Source organism: Rhinolophus hipposideros (assembly GCF_964194185.1).
Source record: "Rhinolophus hipposideros genome assembly, chromosome: 14".
Lineage (NCBI taxonomy): Eukaryota > Metazoa > Chordata > Mammalia > Chiroptera > Rhinolophidae > Rhinolophus > Rhinolophus hipposideros.
The window spans coordinates 62181787-62205484 of record NC_138060.1 but is presented as its reverse complement, the minus strand read 5'-3'; the positions used below and the strand labels follow the sequence as shown (position 1 = coordinate 62205484).

General features: G+C 57.7%; 1 protein-coding gene across 5 annotated transcripts in view; it reads left to right on the top strand.

The window, feature by feature from the left end:
- The window catches only part of CACNA2D2 (calcium voltage-gated channel auxiliary subunit alpha2delta 2), a 133741-nt gene that overhangs the window by 52202 nt on the left and 57841 nt on the right, over positions 1 to 23698 (top strand). For all 5 annotated transcript variants that reach the window (XM_081071612.1, XM_081071616.1, XM_081071614.1 and 2 more), the window contains exon 3: positions 13531 to 13647. In XM_081071612.1, coding sequence (XP_080927738.1) covers positions 13531 to 13647 — 117 coding nt within the window. The remainder of the gene's footprint in view (positions 1 to 13530; positions 13648 to 23698) is intronic.

Genomic DNA, 23698 nt, shown 5'->3' with positions numbered 1-23698 from the left:
TCAGAAGCAGGTGCCACATCCAGGCCTGGCACAGGCTCAAAGACTCTGGGTCTTACTGCTCAAGAACAGTCATGATGTCAGCCTGTGAGGCTGGTGTGGTGGCCCTGACCATGGGGGCAGGCGCCTGTGGCTGTGGCCGTGGGCGGTGGGGAGCAGGCGGCACGCTGAGAGGAAGGGAAGGCGCTAAGATGGGCATGCGCGTGGCGGGCACGCCTTTTAAACGATCATCAGCCTCAGTGTTCCAACAGCCTCTTTCACTTTGTAAAAGCCTTTTCTTTCGAAAAATAAAAGAAGGTTGGAGGCAAGTACAATATTTGGCTGTGGTGGCTGCTGATTTGGCACTGAATGTCACCTCCGCCTTTCTCTTTCCTGATGCCAAGTGCTTCTTCCCGGGCTCAGGTTGGGCGGGGAGATACGAGTGCAGGGCGGGCTCCCCAGCCTCTTAAGATGCGAGATTCATTTCCTTAAACACACATTGTCTCACTCCAATTTCACGTCCCAGCAGTTCTGGTGAGGAATTAGCAGCCCCTGGGAGAAAGCGGGCTGGGTTCTGTTTACAAGGGTGGGGGTGGAGTCGGGGGTGGGAGTGACAGTGCAAGTGGGGGACTTGGGGCTGTTGGACAGGGATTCCAGAGGCCCTGGGTCAGGGCTGTGTCGCCTGGCCAGACAGCTCTCAGTGGGAGCCAAGCAGATCCTCTGTCAAAAGAATTTGCAAATCCTGCCCCATTTTAGATGTCCTGAGTACTGGAGGAGGGTGACTATATAATGATTTGGGGGGCAAATCAAGGAAATTGGACTCTCAGTTCAGAAGGGACACTTAAGACCATTTGGCCCAACACCCCACTGGAGAGGACTGGCTGAGACCTGGGGGCCAACTTCTGCTGACCCCCTTCTGTGACAGCAGCTGTCTAACTCTGGACCAGTCTCCCTGGATGCCTCCTCCTCATGGGTGCTCACCCCTGTCTGTCTACTCCATGTCCCTCGTGAGTTTAGGAGGCTCCAGTCCGGTCATTGTGTGGGAGAAGCGGCCTCACTCCATGGGTGGCCCCCAAGACTCAGTCCCAGGTGCCCCCCTGTCCTGCTCAGTCCTCAGGGCACAGGTACCCACAGTCAGCCACCTCTCTCTTCACGGCGTTCAGGCCCCCATGTGTGTGGTGACGGTCTTAAAGAGGAGTTCGAGGAGGGCGACACTTTAACCCCCTTCTCAGTGGTACCCTTCAGACAGCATGACAGCAGCCCAGGGCATTCGGGCCTCCTTGGCTGGGCTTATTTTGGGACGTTCTCCAAGGCCAGGGCTGCCCTTTTATACGCTCTCTGCCCCCACCCCACATGCACAGTCACCCACCCAGGCCCACCCCTGGGCACCCCATAAATGCAAAGTCAGGGCCACGCCCAAGGAGGACTGCAGGGGAGGCAGCCATCCCCCAGCTCTCCTGGGCGACTGCTCATTCATCACCGCTTAGAGGGGAGACCTGCTCATTTGTCAGCCCATTAGGCGGGCACGAACAGCATATGGACCTGGTTTCTGCTGCTGTCTTCCCGCCTGCCTCGAATAGCATCGTCTGGACTCAGTGTGCACAGAGGTCTGGGCTGGGATCCCAGGGCCGTCCTGCCTGAGGCGGAGCCCCTCCCTGAGGGTTTAGAGCTCTCGACTTCTACAAATCTACATTTGGAGTTAGCCACAAAGCCTCTTTAAGCTGTGGGCTGAAGAGGGCCTTGTTTTTAGGAAACTGGGCGTTATTTTTAGTGTTCAGAGAAAGATCCTTTTTTTTCTCACGTACTATCAGCAGGAAATCAGCTGTTTTCTAGATCCTCTTATCTGCGGAGTCGGGTGGGCAGAAGGATCACCTTATCCCAGTGTCACTCCCCCACACTCACGGAGGGAATTTGTGGCCTGGCATCTCTTGGTTGCAGCCTGATATCACAGGGAGGTCTCTGTGTCTGTGGGGTCGGTGGCTGGAAGGAGGCACCAGCCACTGATGGGCCTGAGTCTAGCTGTATGACCAGTGCTGGGCTCCAGTGCCCCTGAGATGATGGGCAGGGGCAGGGGACTGGGTCTGCTTGAGGGTGCCCCAGGCCTGTCACATGGACATCAATATTCCCAGAGACCTGTGTGCTGTCTTGAGCAAAGGGAACTTGGAGCTGTGCTCAGGGAAGGAGAGAGGCCTGGGGCATGGAGTTCTAGGCAAGCAGGCAGGCAGGCTGCCCAGCCCAGTGTACAGGCGGGAAAACCAGAGAGGCTGGGGTATGCTCCAAGACCCTCAAGGAACAATGGCTGAACAGGACTGCCCCAGGCCTCGTGTCCTCCTCCTACCCTGCGGACCCCAGGACAGGGGTCACCTTTCCGCAGTACCCTAGTGGCCTGGGCCCAGGGACCCTGCTCAGGGGACCTCTGAGTGGGCTCCCTTTGAGGGACATCCCTGCAGGTCCAGCGGCACGGGGTGGGGGATGGGTAGAGAGGAACAGAGCTTCCCGGTTCTCCTCTCCCTGCTAAGGAGGAAGTAGGGCTGCCTTACATAATTGGGGCAATTTGTTCCGCTCTTGTCCTCCTGGCATCGTGTCCCTCACCGCCTCCTTTGCTCAGGGAGCCCTTAATGGAGCTAGAAGCTTAGGCGTCCCTCCCTCCTGCTGGAGGTCGCTGAGCAGAGGACATGGGAGCCCAGAGTATCATCTCCTCTAAGACGTGATGGGCACACAGGCCTGGGGGAAGTCGGGGGTGGAATACAGGGGCAAGGTCACACCATGTGCCAGGGACCCAGGCCTCCTGCCCCCAGCCTGCCAGGTGACCCCACTCGTTCTGAGAGTTTCACCAGCAGACCATCCCCCAAGGTCCCTGTGACTAGTAAGGCAGTGTAGCTGCGTCTGCCCTGCCACTCTCACCCCGCCCCCCGCAGCTTTCCTCACAAGCCCTCGTGCCTAGCCGCTCATTCCCCTCCATCTTTGCTGGCTCTTCCCCTCTCCTGTGGGTGGTCCCTTCTCCCATCCATTCAGAGCCTTCTTCACGAAAGTCTTCTGTGCTACACCTCCCTAGCGGACTTGAGGTGCCAGTGGCTGGAGCCCGGGTTTTCCTGGCCCTGCCCTACTGCTCACCCCTCCCTCTTGGACTTCAGTTTACCCTTCTGTACTGAGCTCCTGGACTTCTAGACTTGCAAGGCCAGGATGGTTTTCTGTAGGTCCAAGCACACCCATGGGGTGTGCCCATCCTCTGGGCCCAGCTCCTGTCTCTGCTTGTCCTCCCCACAATCCCACTGGGCAGACAGGGTCGCGAGTGAGCCCTCAGGGCCTAGTGGGTTCTTTGGGTGCCAGTGGAGCCACTGAACAGAGCAAGGATTTCATTGGCACCACAGATCAGGTGGGTGATCCTAGGCAGACGAGTTAAGGGCTGGTGGTCCCGAGGAGGCTGTGCTTTCCAGGAGGAGACACGCAGGTGCCTTTAAGAGATGAGCGCTCCAGGGATATTCAAAACTGCATGTTTGCAAACTCCCAGTTTGCTGACCCCACTGATTTTCATGGCCCCGGGGGCCAGTGGCACTCATCACCCCTAAGCAGCTCCCGAAGCTGGGCAGCGAGAGGTGGGGGCCGGATCCCAGGCGTGTTGTCTGCTCCCCTGAGCACAGCACACTTACTTCGAAGTTCATGGTTGTTCAGACCAAGGCCCTCACAGTGTTTGCCAGTGTAGCCTGGAGGTGGGTCCTGTTTGGATAGTTCGTTTGCATGGCAAACACTGTGCGTGGACGCAGTGAAGGCAAACGTTAGCTCCAGTGGCTGCTGAGGTTCTTGTATTAAGGAGACAGAACCTGGAGCTCAGGGTGCCAAGAATTTTCTTTCTGTCCCCACAGTGAAATGAGGGGAAACTGAGGTGCAGAGCGGGGTTAGGGTCTGCCTGGGAGCACCCAGCTGGGAGCACGTGTGGTCACCGACCTCCCAACTCTGGAAAACCCTTGTGTGGTGACCACCCTGAAGTTTTTTGGGTCTAAACATGGGAGCTGTCCTGCGAGGTCCCAGGCGAGCCTATGAATGATGAGCGAGACGATGTCCCCTGTGGGTACGTGTCCTCGGTGCACATATCCCTCACGTGTGCCTGCCCTCAGCACGTCTTCAGCACGTGCAAGGTCTCAGTGACTCAGTTCATTTTGTTTATTTATTTATGCTTCCGACTTGTTCTACAGAAGATTTAAGGGCACTTACAAGGATTCATAAAATTTGAGAAGAGCCTATAAATTGGGAATAGGAAAAAAATAAGAGGAACACTCAGGGAAGGACCCGGATGGAGCTGGGAGGTGCTGGCGGGATGTAGCCAGGATGGCCGCGGCACGGGTATACTCACCGTGGACAGGCTCCAGCTTGGCTCTGGTGCCCACGGCTTATCAGTGCCTGACACTCGGGCCTTGTGATCAGAAGACGGAACCCAGCCAGGCCCTCCTGGGGACCCTGGTCCAGAGATAACCATCCGTCAGACCATGCCTTTGCCCCCCCCAAGTCCAGCACCCATGCTGTTGGGAACCTCAAAATGCTGTGTCCAGTGGGAGCATTTAGCCATGACCTTCAGGTAGCCCTCACCACCCAGAAAAGTTCCACTGCTTAAAACATTTCAGATGGCTGCAGACCACCTTTTGAGGTGCACGTGGAGACCCACAAAACCTCACCCAGGCCTGGGGCTGCTGGGCGTCCAGTGAGAGTGGACAGGCCCGCTGGGCCGTGGTGCTTTCTCTGAGCCTCAGTGTGAGGCATGAGCGGGATCTTCCTGAGCACTGGGTATGAATGCGACGCGGTCGGTCAGGGTGTGGAAGCCGCTATGCAAGGCTGGGCGGCACGACAGTGTGTGCTCAGGTATGGGGAGGACCCTGGGGTGGCCTTGCCCCGAAAGGGGCCCTTGATAACGTGGGAGGCCACAGTTTACCTCCATCTCTGTCTGTATCCCCCACACCTGACATGCCAAGAGCAGCCAGCCCAAGCGCCCCTCATCGTGATTGGTGCTCTCACTACATGTGGCACATATTTAGCAGCGAGTCTCAGCCTGCGAGGTCTGGAAAATTGGGCCCTGCAGGGCAGCATGGGGCAAGGAAAGCGCTCAGGGCCTTGGAGCAGCCCTGGAAGGAGGCCCTGTGAGAAGCCAGCAGCACCTTGCGTTGACCTTTCGTCTCAGAGGAACACTCCAGAAGGACTGGCTGAGGCAGCAATGGGTTGTGTGGACACTGAGGGTGAAGGCTCATGCCAGCCATGCGGCTGGTACAGTGCAGGGCCCAGACTCGGACCCGTGGCTTTTTAGCCATCCTCGGCTGCAAGTGCAGGGGCCTTGGCCTAGGAAGTCTCCCCTTTGGGCCGATTCTGAACCTCCAGGTACCTCAGTTTCTTCATGTGTAAGATAAGAAGCCAGCCAGCGGCTGAGCCCCTCCTGATGTCCTTGTCACAGGTCAGGGTGGGAGATGGATAAAGAAAAACCAGGTGGAACCCCCCCACACACACACAGGAAGTCTATCTGGGGAATGTCAGGCAGGATCAGTTTCTGGCCACTCTGGAGACCTTGAGGGACCACTCCAGCCCCTAAAGAGGGTTGCCCACCCTGGGCCATCAGTGCTGGAAGGGGTGGGATGGAGGTGATATGGGCAGAGCAAGCAGATTTTGTCCTTTGCTCCCTGGCCTCAGGGCCTGCCTCACATCCATCTCACAAGGATGTTTATGGGTGTAAATTTCTGCCCGCTGTGGTCTGAGGGACAGGCATCTTAGATGAGACCTTGGTAACAGATGGAGCTCTGGAATGATTGGGAGCCCTCCCTGGCCTGCCCAGGGCCCGCTGGAGCCTCCCACCCTGGCCCCCAGAGCCCTTCACCCCACCCCGCCACAACTGTTGCTCCTGAGAGGTGGGAGAAGGCCTTACAGAGCTGAAAACAGAGGCTAAGAGGGCAAAAGCGTTGAAGAAGCCAGACTGCAGGACAGTGACCAGGCCCTGGGCCTCTCTTCTTGGGCTGTTGTGGGAGGGAGGGAGTTGTGTGCCCTGCTCTGAGGGCAAGACCCATGTCCTAGGGCCAGGGCTACTTGAGGTGGTGACCCAGGTAATGGGCAGACCAGGTTTGTCCGGGGAACGGATGGACACTGGGGCCTGGAACTGACGACTGGAGTCTGACAAGCCTAGGACCACGGGCTCCTCCGCTCACTGCCCACGGTCTCCAGCCATTTTCTCCACCTGCCAGCGCCTTGGTTTCCTCAGCTGTACAATGGGGACAATAGCCGTACCTGCCTCTTAGGATAGTTATGATGACAGCTTGATGGGTTATGCGCTGAGCCCTGTTTGGCCACATGGAGGGTCCTGTCATCACTGTCACTGTCCTTCTGTGATTGCGAGGCTGAGGAGCCCTGGCAGAAGGAAGCCAGGGCCAGCAGGGTGGGGAGGCAGTGGGAGAGAGCTGAGCCAGTGTGGGTGGCAAGGGGGCCCAGACGTGGCACAAACAATCTGTTTCCCGTAAACATGGGCGCCCATACCAGCCGGCCGCCACCCGGCGACTTCTGCAAGTTGGGAAAGTGTGGGTATGTTTACTCGCACTCCCCCGTGCCAGCTGGTGTGCTGGGCACAGCTTCCCTGCCAGCTGCCTCGCCAGCCGGCAGCTCCCAGCTCAGGGAAGAGGGAGCAGGCAGGAGCCCCCAGATCTTGCCTGCAGTTCGATTCTCCTCGGGCTCAAATCCCCCACTTCTGATGCTATCCTTGACCAAATCCAGAGGACAGGGGCCTCGAGAGTCTCCGTGACTCGTGTCTACGTGGCCGGGCTGTGACACAGCTGCCCTGCTCTCCAAGATCACCTGAGTAGACAAAGGCCTGTGACAAAGGCCACAGTTTTCCAGGGACCCATGCCTTGAGCTTAGGCAACAAGTATCCCTCTAATGGGGTCCAGCCCCCACTTCCCCTCCCCACAGTTCAGCTGCCTTCCCAGTAAGTGCTTCCCACCGGGATGTGGACAGCACCCGCTGCCTCAGCATACCTGGAACTAATGAGTGCACATTGCAGGTGGGTGCAGTGGTAGGAGCCCAGGTACCCCATGTCTCAGGTTCTGTGCTCTGCGGTCAACTTGTCAGAGCTCGGCGGTGGCGGCTGCCAGAGGTGCCCGCATCATCCCCACGAGGTCAGGGTAGACTCTTGGCTGGGGAGGGGTCTCTCTGACACGGTATCACTCACCACCAGGCCCGGGTTAAGCATCTTGAACTCCAGGAGTGGTGGGAACTTGGAGGGAGGGGTGCGGGGAGAGGGCTTCTTAGGCAGGCCCTAAGCGGCCTGTGCTAAAGCTTCAACTGGTGACCTTGGAGAAGGGTCGTGGGGGATGGAAATCTGGCCCTGAAGTGTGTGCTTTGGGCAACACAGGAGCGTGCCCAGTCAAGGACACTGGAGTGTGTCCCCTCCCAGCTCCCATGGGCTTGGCGAGTTGGCATTGTCGCCTCTGTGGTAGGGGTCTCCCCCCGTCAGATTTCTTTCTCACTCCCCACCTGTCTTCAAAGTATCCTCTTGAGTATCCAAGGGAGCCAGAACCTGGGGAAGAGAGAGTCACTGACTGTGAGCTTCACGTATGCACACAGCCCTGGGGATGCTGTCATCTAATGGCGGCAGCCTGGAGTCCAGGGACTATGCAGGGTGACTCCCTTCGCAGCACCCATGACAGCTGGGTTTGCATACTTCCTGTAATGGGGGGCTCACTATCTAAACAGGCAAATCTCCCAGGATTCGGGAGCCCAGAGTGTGAGAAAGTTCCTCTAGTTTTCCCGAGCTGGAATATGCCCCTTTTCTCACAGGCACTATCAGGAACCTTGCAGAAAGGACCTCTCACACTCGGAGCCGGGTGGAGGCCATGGCTGCTCCAGGACCGCTCTCACCTGAAATACACAGGCCTTCATGCTGGAGGCCTCTTTCCAAGTCAGGTTTGGCATAATGGATGGAGAATCAGGACTGGCATGGTTTTGAAGTAGGTTTAGAAAGTCACATCTGTTTCAGAGGGGCAAAGACAGACCGCACCCAGAAATGGACCGTGCTCCCAGGGCTCCTTTGTGGAGGGTCATGCCTTGCCCAGGTGGGGATCTGCATGGGGAAAGTACAGGAAGTTGGCACAGATTGGCCCTAACTCAACTGGGAGGATTTGGTTTATTGTTTTGTGTTGGGTTTTGTGTCTTTTGAAAAACAAGAGATTGAGCCTTTTTATGACATGGATTTTATAGCGTAACGAGCCAGCGTAATTTCCCATTCTCAGCAGCAAGTGCACTTTTTACACTAATTGCATAATTAGACATAATGTACTAATTGCGGTAATGGATGACAGTCAACTAAACTTTAACTTTAAAAACAGGGAGGCGTTGCTGGGGGTGGTGGCGGGTGCTTTGTGCCCCTGTGAGTTTTTCAAAGGGAAATCTGCTGGTGAGAGCTCCTAGCAGCTGCCTCTTGGGGACCAAGGGGCCACAGAGCCACCAGGGCCTTCTCACCTTGTGATCTAGGCTGCACCTCCTCCTTCCCTGAGAACCCCTACACCCCCCCCACTTCCTATCTACCTCCCTTCCGCTAAGCTTCCCTTCTGCCCACCACAAGCCCCTGTGCTGTGCAGTCCACTAGCTTTTCCTCCTCCCAGCATTGTACCTGCCATTACTCCTACCTAGAGTCCCTTATCCCCATGTCTGGCAGACTCCCACCCAGCCTTTCAAACTCTGTTCAGATGGCCTGTCCCCTGAAAAACCATCCCAGTCTTTTCCTTGACCCCTCTCCCAGTCATACCCAAGCAGGCCACCCCCACTCCCAAGCGTCTACTGCACACACCTCTCCCCACTGCCACCCTCTGCTGTTAGCAGACTGAGCATACATCTGTCCCCTCTGGATGGTGAGTCCCAGGAAGCCAGGGACACGGTCTGGTCCATCTATGCTGCCCCAGGTTCAAGAGAGCCCCAACAAGAGCCAGTGGCATGAATGTGGAGTGTCCCAGTAGGAATGTAGGGACACAGGTCGGGGAGGAGATGGGACCATTAATGGGACGCTGACCCAGGAAGCACATCCTCACCTGCTCCTGGAAGCCGGGCCAGGAGCCCTCCCACTGCTCCCACACTGCCTTTGTGTCCTCCATCATAGCCTGTGCAGGGCCGCACTATAATGGCCTGGGTAGGTGTCTGTGATCGCCTCAATAGAAAGTTCATTCCAGGAACTCCCTAACTGATATGAAGGTTAGTTATCAACAATGTGACAACTAACATCATAATGTACAAATCCTACTTGTGACATGACACCACTTACAGCTGACTAACTGGAGCCAACCCACCACAGGATGGTGGCAGTGTGACATGGCCACCTGGGAACCTAAGACGGTAGCTGATGAAGCCTGCATCCAGGTGGCCCCTGACACCCTGCCTGTGCACCGACTGTGTCCTCTGGGGCTCCAGGGCCCCTTACCCTACTCTAAGTCTTGCACCAGGAAGGCCAAGGAGGGCCACAACCCCTGCCCCAGGGAGCTGTCCGCCACACACACAGTCCGGGGCCTGGGATGTCCCCAGAGCAGCTGGGTGGGGGTTTTAGTGCACCCCCTGGGGAGCAGCCCCTCAGTCCAGTCAGGAACTGGGCTGCGGGGTGAGGGAAGTACGGCCTGTCCTGGGTCTGTCCTGCGTGCTCAGTGGGAGGGGTCTCCAGGTACCCGGCTATTCTGTCGATGCTGTGACCTTCGAGGGTGATTCACAGCTATGTCAATACCGTCCCCACAAAGGCACAAGGGAGGCAGCAGCCTGGTGGGGCTGAGGGCAGGAGCTTTGCCCTGACTGGCTGGGGTCCCTGAACTAATCACTACCAGTCCCCTGTGACCGCACGTCCCTCCTGGCCCCGCTCAGGGTCCCTGAGCCACCATGAGCTCCCTAGCTTCCTCCCACAGTTCCCCTGATCCCTGGCAGAAGTGTACCCCATTCCAGTAGCTGACTCCCATCTCCAACCCCAGACCCTGTGGCCTCCAGTGCTTGCCCATGCAGGCTGGCCTAGGAAGGCCCAGCCCACGATCTCTAGTCCACTTGCTGCTCTCTCTCGAGAAACCTGTTGGCATGAGGGCTGTTGGCAGTTAAGACCCCCAGCAACTGCTCCTTTTGAGAACAGGGACCAGACGGCAAGATGTGGCTAGAGGGGGTTGGAGAACAGCAAATCCCCCAGGGGGCAGATCGTGGGGCTCAGCTCCCTGCACCCTGCCTGTGCCCTCCCTTCCCAGTGCCCTGGGCATGGGGAGGGGCCGGGATGCTGGAGCACCCAGCCAAGCCCCCAGCTGAGCCTGGGCCTTTGAGGAGACAGCCAGCAGCGGGGCTCAGCCTGCATCAAATCTTTCTCGTTCCATTTTCTTTCTGATTTAATTTTCCGGAGATTAGGGCCTGTTCACCTTCGCTGCAGAGAGTAGCCTCACATGCATGCCCGTTTTTACTTGCAGGGTTGGGTGGTTGGTTAGTGGCTCAGGCTGGTTCCACCATTCCTCCCCCGCCTGCCCTCCAGAATGGCCCTTCTGCCTTTCACGGGCCTCAGGCCTTCAGCATCCCCCTGGGTCCTCCCCATGCCCCTTTCAGGCCCACCAAACCCCCCGCCTATCCCGTGGGCCCCCTATGCCAGAGGCCTCCTCTTCAAGTTTGGGAATAAATGCTCGGAGCAGAATTGCACGGAGTGTAGTGATGAGGCTTGGCTGGTAGCGGGATCAGCCCCTCTGCTTCTGGAGTCCTACCCTCATCTCCCCAGGAACTCCCTGCAGCCGCTTTTCCCAGCCTTGCTCTAGGGAGGCTTTAAATAAGCAGGGAAAGGCGGAGGGGAAGCAGGGACAGTGTGAGCAAAGGGGTGGCAGGAGGACTAAGCAAGGGCTGGGGACCCAGGGGCCTGCAGGTGCGTGCCAGGTCAGTGGGCTGCAGAGGCTTTGTGTGCTGGCACCAGGGGCCAACAGAAGGGTGTCCTGGTGGGTCCTTGGGTAGAAGTGGCATAGGAGGAAAGCATGGCAGATGCAGCCCCATGTCCCAAGGGGTAGCAGAGCTGCAGGCAGAAGTGGACCAGAGTCAGACCTAGGTCCAGCTGGCCCCAGAGCTCTGTTCTTGAACATGGAATTAGGCACATGCATCCGCCCAGGGTCCATGCACACAGTGCTTGGGGAGAGAGGGAAGGGAGCTGGCTGTGGCTGTGACGCCTGTCAGTGGCGTCCCTGCGTCTGGGCTTCCCTGTTGTCACCTCCAGGGCCCCGGCTGAGGTGTCGGAGACAAGGACAGGATGGCTAGGGCTGGTGGCCCGGGGAGATCTGCGGAGAGGGGAGGAGCTGGAGGTGGCAGACCTCAGGAAGCCGAGGCTGTCTGCCCAGGGGTGGGAACCAGTGGCTTTGGATCCTGAGTGCAGATGCAGCAGGGAGAGGTAGCAGGGAGAGAGCAGAGGCCGAAGGGGACTGCGGTTCCTTCTGCAGAATTCTAGCGATGCTACACAGTAGTCCTCGGTCGGCCTGTGAAGTGGGGACGGCTGTTTTCTCACTTAATAGATCAGACAGAGGTTCAGGGATGGGGCAACTCATGGCTGGGTCCCTGCTTTCAAGCCCTGTGTCACCTGTCAGAGGTGTGACCCTGCCACCCGGAAACCCACTTTCTCGGAGGCCCCTGAGCCCTAGCCCAGTCATCATGCCAGGCTGCAAGGAGCACCCTGGGTCTGGCGGGGAGGAACTCCTGGGCTCCCTGAGGAGAGCTGTCGGCAGGCTGAGATGTGGGGCTGCCGCTGCCATGGGCAGTCCTGATTGGGGTACCTGGCAATGACCTTGACGGCGAGGGCAGGTATGGGAACGCCATCCCCTGCCTTGAGAAGCCAGGCAGCTGCGCCCCCTGCTGGCAAAAGTGGACCAGGGTGCTCTCAGCCAAGGCTTCAGCCGGTGTGGCTGAGACAATGGGCTCCACACACCCAGGGGTGCAGCCAAGGTTGGGGAAGGGTGTGTTCTTAATGTCCCGAAACCTGGGCAGGAGGGGTCGGGGGAATGGGGGACCTGGCTTTGCTACTCACAGTCACGTGTCCTTGACCTGTCCTCTCCTGTTTCTGAGTCTCAGGTTCCCTGACCGTGGGCACCGGGCTCCCAGTGATCCCCAGGCTCTGACCCCTCCTTGACCTCTGTCCCCGTGGGGGGGCCTCTGTCCTGAGGCAGGGCCCCAGGGTCCCAGGCAACAGCCCGGCCTGGCATCCACTTGGGGCTTCCATCCTGCCTGCCCTCTAATCGCCACTGCTCTGTGGGAAGGAGCAACTTCACCACAAATTATTTTGTTCTAAGAGAAGGACAAGAAGAAAAGAAGCCTGGAGGGATGGGGGTGGGAGGAGGAGATTGCCTGAGTGCTTTGTGTGGAGCTTTAACCCTTGCTCTGGAGGCACCTGGTCCCCATCTTCTCCCCCATCAGATGCCTGAGGCTTACCAGTCTTGCTGTCACTACCGACCTTATCTCCCTACTTGTCTGTCTCTCATCAGCTGCCTCCCCCACCTCCTTATCTCCCCATCAGCTCCTCTCTGTCTCTCCACATCGCTCTGCCTCTGCAGCCTGGTGGCAGGAGCACAGCCTAGTAGCCCGGCATGCGACCCCTGGTGAAGGACCCAGTTTGGGGCACGGACCTCCTGGGGTCACCTGGATGGACACACGGACCCAGTCAGGCTTAGACACACACAGGGGTATACAGTGCCTATACCTACGCCCCCAAGACCCCAGCTGTGAACAGACACCCACACGAATCTGCTTTTACTACCCACCGAAAAGCCCCCAGGCTTTGTCTGAGGCCCTGACCTAGCATCCTACCCCCAGCATGCAGGCACATGGCACAGATGATGTGTGTTGAGCCATGACACCCGCTCACACACGCAGATGCAGGTCACCAGCGTTACAGTCCCGTGTGCACATGCACACAGGCCCACCCCCAAAGGAGGAGAGAGAAGGGCACATTTGTCCCCCCATGTGCTGCTTCCTCCCCGGTCCCTGCTCCCATATTCCGTGCCCTGAATGACAGAGGAACCCTGAGGGCACCCAGAGCTCCCGCTACAGTTTCTGCAAATGCCCTGGGGCAGTGCCAGCAAAAAAGGGTCTGGGTGCCTGAGCCCTGTGGAGGGGTGGCTGTGCGTGTGATGCATGTATGGGTGTATAGGTATGTGTACACGCGTGGGTGTGACAGCATCTTTGTGGTGGTGTGCACGTATGCTTATTGGCTCCGTCTCCCCCCACGACGCCCTGCCTCCTACCCAGCCCACGCTTCCCCCTCTACTGCTCTCAGCCACTCTGAGCTAGTCAGGGGCTTGCTGCCTGAGTCCCAGGGAAAGCAGTGATAACCCCATCCTACCAACCACAAGCAGTGCAAACTGTGGAGCCCAGGACCGTGCCCTTCCTCCAAGCCCATGAGAGCACTGGCCCCAACTCCCAGACCTCCACGCTCTCTCTGGCCAAAGCCAGGGTCAAGTGGGGGTGAGCACTGGACTGTGCTGTGCACCAGGACATGCAGGGGCAGTGACGTGGGAATGTGCGACCGCCCTGGCCTCACGCCTGGCTTCTGCTTCCTTCCAGATCTACAAAGATAACCGGAATCTGTTTGAGGTGCAGGAGAATGAGCCTCAGAAGTTGGTGGAGAAGGTGGCAGGGGACATCGAGAGCCTGCTGGACAGGAAGGTACAGGCCCTGAAGGTAGGTGCAATTGTATGGATTGAGCGAGGGCCTGGCGGAGTGGCCCCGCACTGTGAGGGTGACGTCCTAACTCGCTGTGAACACAAGGTCCTTTTTGCCCTCTGGATTCAGGTGGGGCCGTCATTGGCAGGGCTGTGTCCACGTGGACTGTGGGCAGCTGTGGCAGGAGCAGGATGGTTTTATCTGGAGTAGGCTACCTGAGGGGTGACCTGGGGTCTTGAGGACCTGGTGTGGGTATGACGAAGGGCCCAGGCGGTTTCCACCCCTCCCGTTCCTCTGCTCTGTGTGTGCGTGTGCCCTGGGTGAGCTCCTAGCCAGGATTGCGACCTGTGGATGCCCGGCACGGTGGATTGCAGGTTGTGTCAGGGAGGGAGTGTGAAGGGGCCCTGGAAGCCCCACAGAAAGCTGTGGCCATGTGATGCTGGGGGTGGCAGCCCCTGCTCTACTTGTGACTTTGAATGTTCCTCTGCCCCCCCCATCCCCAGGCCTTGGGGTCCCCCTGTATACCCAGCAAGGTTGCGCCTGTCAGCATCAAGGTACTGCGGTTCTGCGAGGTGACAGAACCTGCGGGGCTACGCTGCCCAGCGCTCCAAAGCCAGCAGACCCCTGGTACTCTAGCCACCACAGGGAGAGCAGCTGGGGAGGGCCTTCTACAGCTACAGAGTGCCCTGGGCAGCTCGTGCAGTAAATAGGGAGGGGGTCCAAACCGCCTCCGGGTCAGGGGCACAACTGCAGCTGCCCCAGCCTGTCAGTCAGAGAGATGAGTCCAGCGAAAGGGATGGAGTACTGATCTACCCACGTGGGTGAGCTTGAAAACCTCACACGAAGTGAAAGAAGCCAGTCACCAAAGATCACCTACTGTGTCGTCCCATTTCTGTGGAACAGGCAAATCCATAGAAAGGGAGAGTACAGTGGTGGTTGCCTGAGGCTAGAAGGGAGGGGACAGGGAGTGAGTGCTAATGGGTATAGAGTTTCTTTTGGGGGGGATGAAAATATCCTAAAATTCGATTGTGGTAATGGTTGCACAACGCCGAATATGCTAAAAAAAAAACCCACTGAATTATATACTTTATGTGGGTGAGGTTTATGGTATGTGAATTATATTTCAATAAAACTATTTAAAAAAAACAACAGATGAGCAAGTGCACACAAGCATGTCCAGGCTCAGACCAGTGTCCTGGCAGGGTCAACTCAGGGCATCCATGCAGCCCACCACATCCAGGCCCCAGGAGAGAACTAGGACCCCTTTGCATAGGATCTGGGCCCTGCTGTCCCCTTGGGGTCCCCCGCCTGCCCCTGTGTTACCTGGGATCATGGAATAAAGAAAGGCTGGCATCCAGGCCCAGAGGCCCAGAGGAGGTGAACCCTGAGGGCGTCCCACGCAATGTGGATGTACCCACAGGACTGGGAACTGGGCTCCACTTGACCTTCAGAATCTCCTAGTCACAGGTCAGGGACAACTGGGGAAATGAACTATCATGAGGAGAAAGTAAAGCCAAGTCTCCAGCTGGGACAGCAGTCCCCATCGGTCTGCTCTGATTGGGGCAAACATCTGCTTGCCCCATCTCCCCCAGCCAGCACACCATATCCCACCTTTTTGCATTTGCCTAGAACTGGACGTGACCTGGACACTTTCCCTTTCTCTGTGTCTTTATCTCTCCCTCTCCCCTATATTCCAGACCCCCATTTGCCTACTACTTCCTTGCTTAGCTGTGCTCCACCCCCTGCCCAGTTCGCAAACTGAAGGCTGCCAGCCTTGAACTTGTGTCAAAAGCATTTGATTAATTTAGGAAGGAGCACCCTTTAGGCCTGCTACCCACCCTGGCTTTAGGACCAGTCACCTCAGTGGGGGACAGGGCATGCTAAGTGGTGGCAGTGATAGATGCCCGACCTGTTTTCCACACCTGGAGCCCAGGACCCAGCCCCTGCCCATCCCCTCCAAGAATAGCAGAGCTGGAGTCCCTCCACAAGCTCCTGTCCCCACTCCTAGAGGCAGTCAACCTGACAGCTTGGGAGCCCAAGGCCTGGGGTCCTGATCCCAGCCTTGTCCCTGCGCTGCATGCCAGACCCTGCCCCATGAGGCAGGGCAGGTGTCAGTCTCCTTCCCACTGCATCTGCAGCCCAGCCCATCCATGGCCTGGTACACAGTTGGCGCTAAATAGAAATTATTCTCGATGGAAGAATGATGGAAAAAGACACTCACTGATCAGGCAGTCACCATGTGCTGAGTCTGTCACACGTCCTTCTCATAGCAACCCTGTGAGGGAGCCTGCTTTACAGAGCGGACACTCAGGCTCAGAGGTACCGCGCGTCAGGCCAGGGTGTGGCACAGCGGCGTTTGAATCCAGTCCCTCGCACCCTAAGCCGGCTCTTGAGTCCCCACATTGTTCCTCAGGTGAGCACAGAGCCCGCAGCCCTACCTTCCCAGCACTCTCCCGGCCAGTGAACACCCCTGCTGCCGCGGCCCCTGACGTCGGCCCTCAAGATGCTCCTGACTGTATCCCCAGAGGAAGGGGAGCACCATCCTCCTTCCACCTTGGTCCTAATTGTTCAGAGGAGCTTTGGTCTTAATTATATTTTACATTTGCTTTTAATCAAGTTCTGGCCATTTTCTCCTTTCCCACATTTGTTTGCAGCCTGAGTACATATGGAGGGAGGGGTAGTAGGGGTCTGGGCCCCCCAACCCCCTACTCTGTCATTCCTCTCTCCCTGGACCCCATCCAGTAATCCAATTTAAATCCTCTTGCTCTGGTCTGGAATTTTAATTTGCGGTTTGCAAAGAGGGAACTGAGCAATGCAGGGCAGAAGTTCATTGTCTCACCTAATCAGGGACCATCAGACATTTGTAAGAGTTTCTCCAAGCTGCACAGGGTGGTTTGTGCACCAAGAGTCAGGCAGGAGTCGGCCAGGTCAGAGGCTTTGCAACGCAGGCAACCAGCATCCTCAGGTCTGGGAAACCTGCGGGGCCTCAGCTTCGGAGCCTGAAGGAGACCTCTCATAACTTTCTAACGAGAGATGGGTTCTCTGAGCCAGGACCCGCACCGTTTGGGTCTTGAGTCCCAGGAAAAGGAGGGAGGTGCCTATGTTCTTACAGCAAATCGGAGGCAGAGTTGGACCCAAATCAAGATTCTCCTGTCCTCCCAGCTGGGGTCTTGACATGCAGCCCCTCTCTCAGAAAGGTCGTCTTTTCATGGTTGTAGTCCTTCCTCCATGTACTCATCAACATTCACTAACGGCCTATTGTGTGCAGGCTGGCTCTGGTGTGTACTCATGGAGCTCTCGTTCTAGTCCTGTCTAGGCCTTAGTTTCCCCCTCTGTAAAATAGGGACATGAGACCATCTCCACTCCATGCTTCTGGTTTTACAACTCCAGGAGCCATCGTTTATAAAGGCCACAGTGAAAACTGTGTCCCTGAAGGTCGTGCCACCTTCAGCATGATCCCTCGCACCTCTGCCACATGGCTTTGGGAGAGGAGAGGCCAGGGGAGGGGGCATTGCCTTGGATATGGTGAGGAGTGACCCCAGTGTGGGGCATTCCGGCCTCCTCTCAAGGACAAGGCCAAGGGCATTGTGGCTCAGTGGGCTTAGTTCCTGGAGAATGGGAAGCCCAGGGCCAGAGCAGCCAGGCTAGAGCAGGTTCTTGAGGGGACAGTGGTGGCAAGACGTCTACTCTTGGGAGGGGCCTTTCAACCTCGGATGAGCCAGAGGCAGTGGGGAGGCCGGGCTGGGGACCCAGGACCTAGAGACCTCAGCCCTTAAACTCTGTCCTTATTACCATGCTCGTGTTTCACCTCAGGGTCTTCGCATTGTCCCCGGGGCCAGGACATTTCCAGATGCTGGGCCTTTGTACCTTTGCCCTCATGCAGCGTTTGTAACCCTGTTTGCACTTTGGAGTTGTCTGAGGAGCTTTTAACTCCTGATGCCCAGGCCCCACCCCGGACCGGGTACAGCAGCTTCTGTAGGGGTGGGGCTGGGCTTCAGTGTTTTTCAGTGCCCACAGATGATTCTGTAGAGATTCGGAGCTCATGATGTTGCCCCTGAAATGGCAGAAATAATTTCTTCCCACGATTACTGGCGTCTTTCTGAGTGTCTGCCACATGTCGGGCCTAAGATGAGCCGAACACTCCAGATCTCTGCAAATAAGCCAAGGTTTACTTCTCTTATCCCCATTTTACATTTGAGGAAACTGAGCCCCAGAGAAGTTAAGCCATTGGCCCCAGGTCTCATGGCAAAACCAGGGTTTAGATCCAGACAGTGAGGCTCAGACCCCACACCAATGCCCCTGACACTGCTCTCCTCTGTGCTACCACTAGTGGCCACATGGCATTTGCTGTCCGCAGAGAAATGGGGTCTGATCTCCTCTGACAGGCTTGCTTTAGGATGACCTAGTGACCTTGGGCAAGTCCCTGCCCTTGCAGTTTCTTCCTCGTGTGATAGACACAAGACACCGAGCACCCCACCCAGCCCACACCTGCAAGGCCCAGATGGATGGGATGGGGGTGCAGCTGTGGCCCTGGTCCTGAGGGCTCCAGTGGACAGTGTTCCCACCATCAGTGGCCTCTGGGGAGCGAGTATCATTTAAATAGTAAAATTAAAAACCCTTCTGCACAGAGCCGCCCTGTTTTTGCTGCTAATGGCCACTTAACCCAATTAAACTGATGCATTGTTGGCAGTGTGACCAGGTCTGTTCAGGAACTGGGCTCTGGGCTGGGTGTTCAGAGGAGCAAGGGGAATGAGCCAGGAGGCCAGGACTGCGGGGCAACGACACCCCTTGTCAGGAGGGAGGACATGCCGCCTGCCTCCCACTCGCTGCTTTCTTTCTCAGGCTTCACCTAATGCAGGGGTCTCAGTGTGGGCACTGTCGACATTTTCACTAGGTAGTTTTGTGTTGTGGGGCTGCCCTCCCCCTAGATGCCAGTAGTACGCCACTCCCCCAGTTATAACCAAAAATTTCTCCAAACGTTGCCAAATGTCCCCTGGCGGCAAAGTCCCCCCCTGGTTGAGAACCACTGGTCTGATGGGACGGAGAGATGCAGCCACGGTGAAAGAAGTCCCCCAAGCAGAGGGACATCAGGGACCTCAGAGAGGTATGACGGGATGGGGCAGCCCCAGCAGGAGGAAGAGCCCTTCCATTCAAGGGGGCGGAGCCATGTAATAGCAATCTCGGGGTGGCCTGGGGGAGGCAGCAAGGATTTGGGGGAAAGTTCAGCATTGAGGCAGCTGGAGGCCAGTTCAGAACCACCGATGGATTCATTCATTGGGGTTAGACAGGCAGATCAGCCCTGGGAGGACAAGATCATGGGTGTCACTCACTGCCAAGGCCTGGCCCAGAGCAGCAGCCACTTGAACATTTGGAGAACAGATACCAGGGCTGTGGCTCTGGGTTCTCACTCTAAAAGGCACAGCAATGGAGATTCTGTAGCATTGGCTGCCTCCGCCCACCCTTCTCTGGGCAATTAAAAGGTGTGTGTGGGGGGGGGGGGGGCTGGCAGTGGCTTCTGCCTTGCCTCCATTACGAACGTTAAGAGATCTTGACCCTTCCACTCTCCCGCTCTTGAAAGGAGCAGCCAACACGTGGAGCCAATTAGGTGCGTGGGCGCCCAAGGCCCGAGCAGCCTTTTCTCCCTGATTGCAGCGTTTATGGCTGATTATTCTCCCCTCACCCAAACAGTGCTTCTGCTTCCTGGCAAGGTGCCAGTGCCACCCAGAGGAGCCGACTGGGGCCCCCAGGGATGGGCAAGCATGGAATTAGTGAATGGGTATCTGTTGAGTGCCTATCGTGTGGGAGCCCTTGGGACCTCTGTCTATAGAGAGAGGCCAGCCAAATTCTCAAGGAAAGGAACTTGGTGGGTGGTGAGCCCTCAGGAGAGACCAGGAAGCATGAGGTGGTAGAGAGTGACCATTCCGGAACGGGGTCGAGGGAGCTCCTTAGAGGAGATGGCCTGCGCATGTGCAGGAAGGAAGGGGGACCTCTGTCCACTCCCCATATACCCGAGGGTCCTGGGAATCTGTGTTAGCCTTGGGCAAAGATAGGCTGCTCCCAGCTACTGGGGATGTGAATGTGGGGACGGCCTCCCCAGGCGATGAGAACCCAGAGACCCCTCAAAGGCCTCCAGGCTGAGCTGGCGGGGCAGGGAGCTGGCCTGGAAGAGGGAGACAGCGCCGGTGGGGCGTGGCTAGGGCATGGAAGTGGTTAGGGGCGTGGTGGGTGTGGCATGGTCGAAGGATCCTGGGGACACACATCATTCCCTCCAATTCTTGCACTTGCCCGAGCTAGTGGTAGTCAGACCAGGGCCTGGCTTCTCCTGTCAGACCTCAGGAAAGGCCCACCTGTAGGTTTGGGGCTGGGCTTCCCTGGCCCCTGGCATTGCCACTATGGAGCAGGCCCCTCCTGGCTCCTCCTTCAAGGTGCTGGAGCCTCAGGAGGGGTCAGAAGAGCTATGGTGGTTCCTCAGCATCCACTAGCCAAAGAAAGGGTCTAGGAGTCTGGGGTGCGATGTCCCTGAGGCCCACAGAGCCTGGCGGGCCAGCCTTCCCCCCCACCACCACCACTGAATTCAGAGGGAATTCACTGACCTTCCCACTGAAGGTCAGAGGGAAAGGGCTGAATGCAGCCACGTGTTGGGCCAGGAAGCTGTGTCCTGCTTGTCCTGACCAGCATTGCCCACCTCCTGTAGGGACACCTTGGCTGAGGCACCCAGGTCTTGTCCCAAGAGGGTGTGTCCGAGCCCCCCCTGCCCAGTGGCCCTGCTCACGATGCCAGGTGCATGCCCTGGGAATGCCACTCAGTCTCCCCATCGTTCACTTGCTCACTCAGTCATCCAGCAAATCTCCCTGCTGACCCCAGCCTGGCCCTAGGCATGGAGGTAGTCTCTGCTCACTGTGGGGCAAAATTCCCATTTTACAGATGAGGAAACAGAGGCTCAGAGACAATCCCAGCCCTAGCCACTGCTTGGCTGAGACAGGATCACAATTCCCCCTATTCACCCTGGTGCCCCAGCCTGTGTGCCTGCCCCTCCCAGAGCTCCCAGGGGTCAAGAGGAAGCAGAGCCTGCTGACTGGGGACAAAGAGGAAGCCGGGGTGGGAGAGGAAAAAGTGACGGTCTGCCAGGAGAGGGCAGAGCACAAGCAAGGGCCTAGGGGCAGGTCTGTTAGGGGACACTAGGGACAGCCAGAGAGGGTTGCTGGGTTGAAGGGGGCTACAAATGCAGTCTGGGAGCCATCACCCTGAGTTCTCTTTATAACACCCCTGCACCCTGCCCACCACAGGAGGGGGAATCTAGGGCATTGGGGGGGTGGTGTCAGCAAAATGGAAAAACGAACCCTGGGCCTGAAGGAGACACACCAGACTGCACTCCCCAGAGAAGCCTGCACCGAGGGAGGATCTGCTGCTTTTGCCTACCTCCCTGAGAGTCGGTCCTAGCCAGCAGTGGAGGGGCGGGGGCAGGTGCTAGGAGGCGGAGTAAAAGGGCCTGCAGGTGCCAAAGGGACAAACCAGTCTAATTTAGGATCAGAGAAGTGAGGAATTTAATTGAATTTTAATAGCGTCTGGCCCTTTGTTCTAAAATCCTCATGTGTGAGGTTGGAGGAGGGTGGAGTGTATCTAAGACGGCTAGCCAGTGGTCCGGCTAATCCTCCAGGACCCCAGACTTCCAGGAGACAGATAACAAGCTATGGGGTCCCACTGTGCAGCTGACATGGGAGGGGCAAGCCTAAGAAGACAGCCTGGAGGAGGTAGAGTTTGAGCTGAGCCTTGGGAGGTGGGTGGAATTTCCAAAGGGTGGAGAAAGGGAAAAAGGAAGACACGGAGCCTGAGCCTAGCAGTGAGTGAGCAGAAGTGACTCAGGTTGAGTCTGCTGAGATGAGTGCTGTGGGCTGGGAAGGGGTCCAGCAGGTGTAGCCTGTGCGTCATGATTTCCACCCAATGGGAGAGGGGATGGGGCGGAGCCAGGCAGGGACGGCTCCCCGGAGTTCTGCACATCTGTAAGCATGGCTCCTTTGTAGTGCAGGCACCCGGGAGCAGACAGTCACCTCTCCTACCCGATTTTCTGTGGTTAAAATACACAGTGAGCAATGCTTCCACTGTGGCAGTGGCACCTGGAGGAGAGTGAGCCCATGGGGGTGCTGGTGGGGAAGGCACAGTGCCATAGAGCCAGCCTCAGGGTGGGGGGCGTTGGGGTGGTGCGAAGCCTCTCGGAGGCCCCTCATGGATCCCTCAGCTGTCTTCTCCAGGCCCACACCTGAAGGCTGACCAGCCCCAGGCGCCATAGTAACCCTGGATGGGGAGGTGAGGAGAGGAGCCAGTTGACCCTGGCTCATCATGAGATACCAGGTACCTCAGGTGCCCTTTGCTTCCTTCTGCTTCTGTTTCGTGAGCACTGAGCAGCTGGTGTGTATGAGCCCTGTACTAGGTTACCTGGTACAGACATGGGATAGATCTGCGGGCCCCCGTTGAGGAGTGCAGTCTGCTCACGGTGACAGTGGTGTGACCCACGCCACAAAGTGTGGAGCCATGGTGGTAAGCCCATGAATACTGACCAGGCCTAGGGGGTGTGGGGTGGGTGCGGACGAGTACGGAGGAAGTTGCTGGTGATTTAGCCAGGCAGGGGAGAGTAAGCGAGACAGAGGATCCAAGGCAGAGGGCACAACAAAGTTCAAAGGCCAAAGGCAGAGCACATGTGTGTCTGTGTCTGCACGCGCCTGTGATGATGGAGGATCTTGCCCGCTGGCCTGGCTCTGCAGCGCATGTGTGCAGATGGGCTGTGAGGTGGGGCGTAGGGCAGAGGCTCGCATGAGCCATGCCCAGTGCAGATGCCGTTCCTGGGAGTCTAGCTGAGACGTCGCCTAGTGACCACAACCTTCACAGTCCTGACCTTGCACTGCCCCCCAGGAGAGGGCAGAGCACACATATGAGGCCCCCTCAGAAGGATGCAGTGAGCAGGCCCAAAGTAAGAAGGTGGCCAAGAATTAGAGGTTTCACCCACTGCTGTGCTGTGGCCCCCGCTCCACCCTTGGCAAATCTCACATTCTCTGGGCCTCAGTTTCCCTACCTATGCAATAGGGCAACCAGCATAGCCTCACAGGTCTGTCATCAGAATTTATGCTCAGGCCTTGGTGACACCAGTTCAGGAAGGGGTGCTCATGAGGTATCACATGGGGCGGGCCCCATGGGCAAGGCTACCCTGTGCCCCTTAGCTCCTGCCAGTCTGTGGACCAACCCTGGGCTTTAGGACCTCATGCCAGCCCTCCCCTCTCTGGATAGCTTGTCAGGGGCCAATCCCAGCTCCCACCTCTGTGGACCACACTGTCCAGGCTGCTCGATGCTTCCTGCCTCCCGGCACAGGCATTGGGGCCCTTGTTTGGGAGGCTGGTCACGGCTGTCGGGCCCTTTGTTCCAGCCTTCCTGTGTTTGCCCACTCTGTGCCTCGGCAAATGGGAATCGCAGCATGTTTGCTGTGTCAACACCAGCTGGAACCCAGTTATCGAGATAGCCGAGGGGATGAGGCCTCATCCACCAGCCACCCAGGCCCTGGGGTCCAGCCCCACCCTGCACCATTGGGGTGGAGTGGCAAGGGGGTAACTCCCCACCAGTGACCCACTCACCCACAGGATTGCCAGGCCAGGGCTGGGCAAGAACCAGTAAGGACGCCCCAGGCAGGGAGGAGAGCTCCAGAAGGACCAGCAGTCTCCCCTTGGCACAGCTCCAGGCGATTCCTGGCAGCAGCAGCCTTCAAGCTCTTGAAGGCTAAGTTTGTGGCTTCCACGCCAGCTATGCAGAATCCTTTTGACTCAGAACCCCAGCCCCGGCCCTCTTCTCCCGGGTTCGCGTCATCAGATCCAGCAATCTAAGAAGAGGCCTGAGTGGTCAGGCAGATGGACAGATGGCAGCCAGGCAGCGAGACAGCGTCGGGGCAGTGGATCAGAGCTCCCGGGGGAGGGGGGGACTCCGGGGCCTGAACCAGGCAAGGTAACACCCATGGTACGCTGTGCAGGCATGGGCCGGGGAGTGTGAGGGAGCCGTAGCCCTGGGGAGGGCACAAATGGGCAGCTTC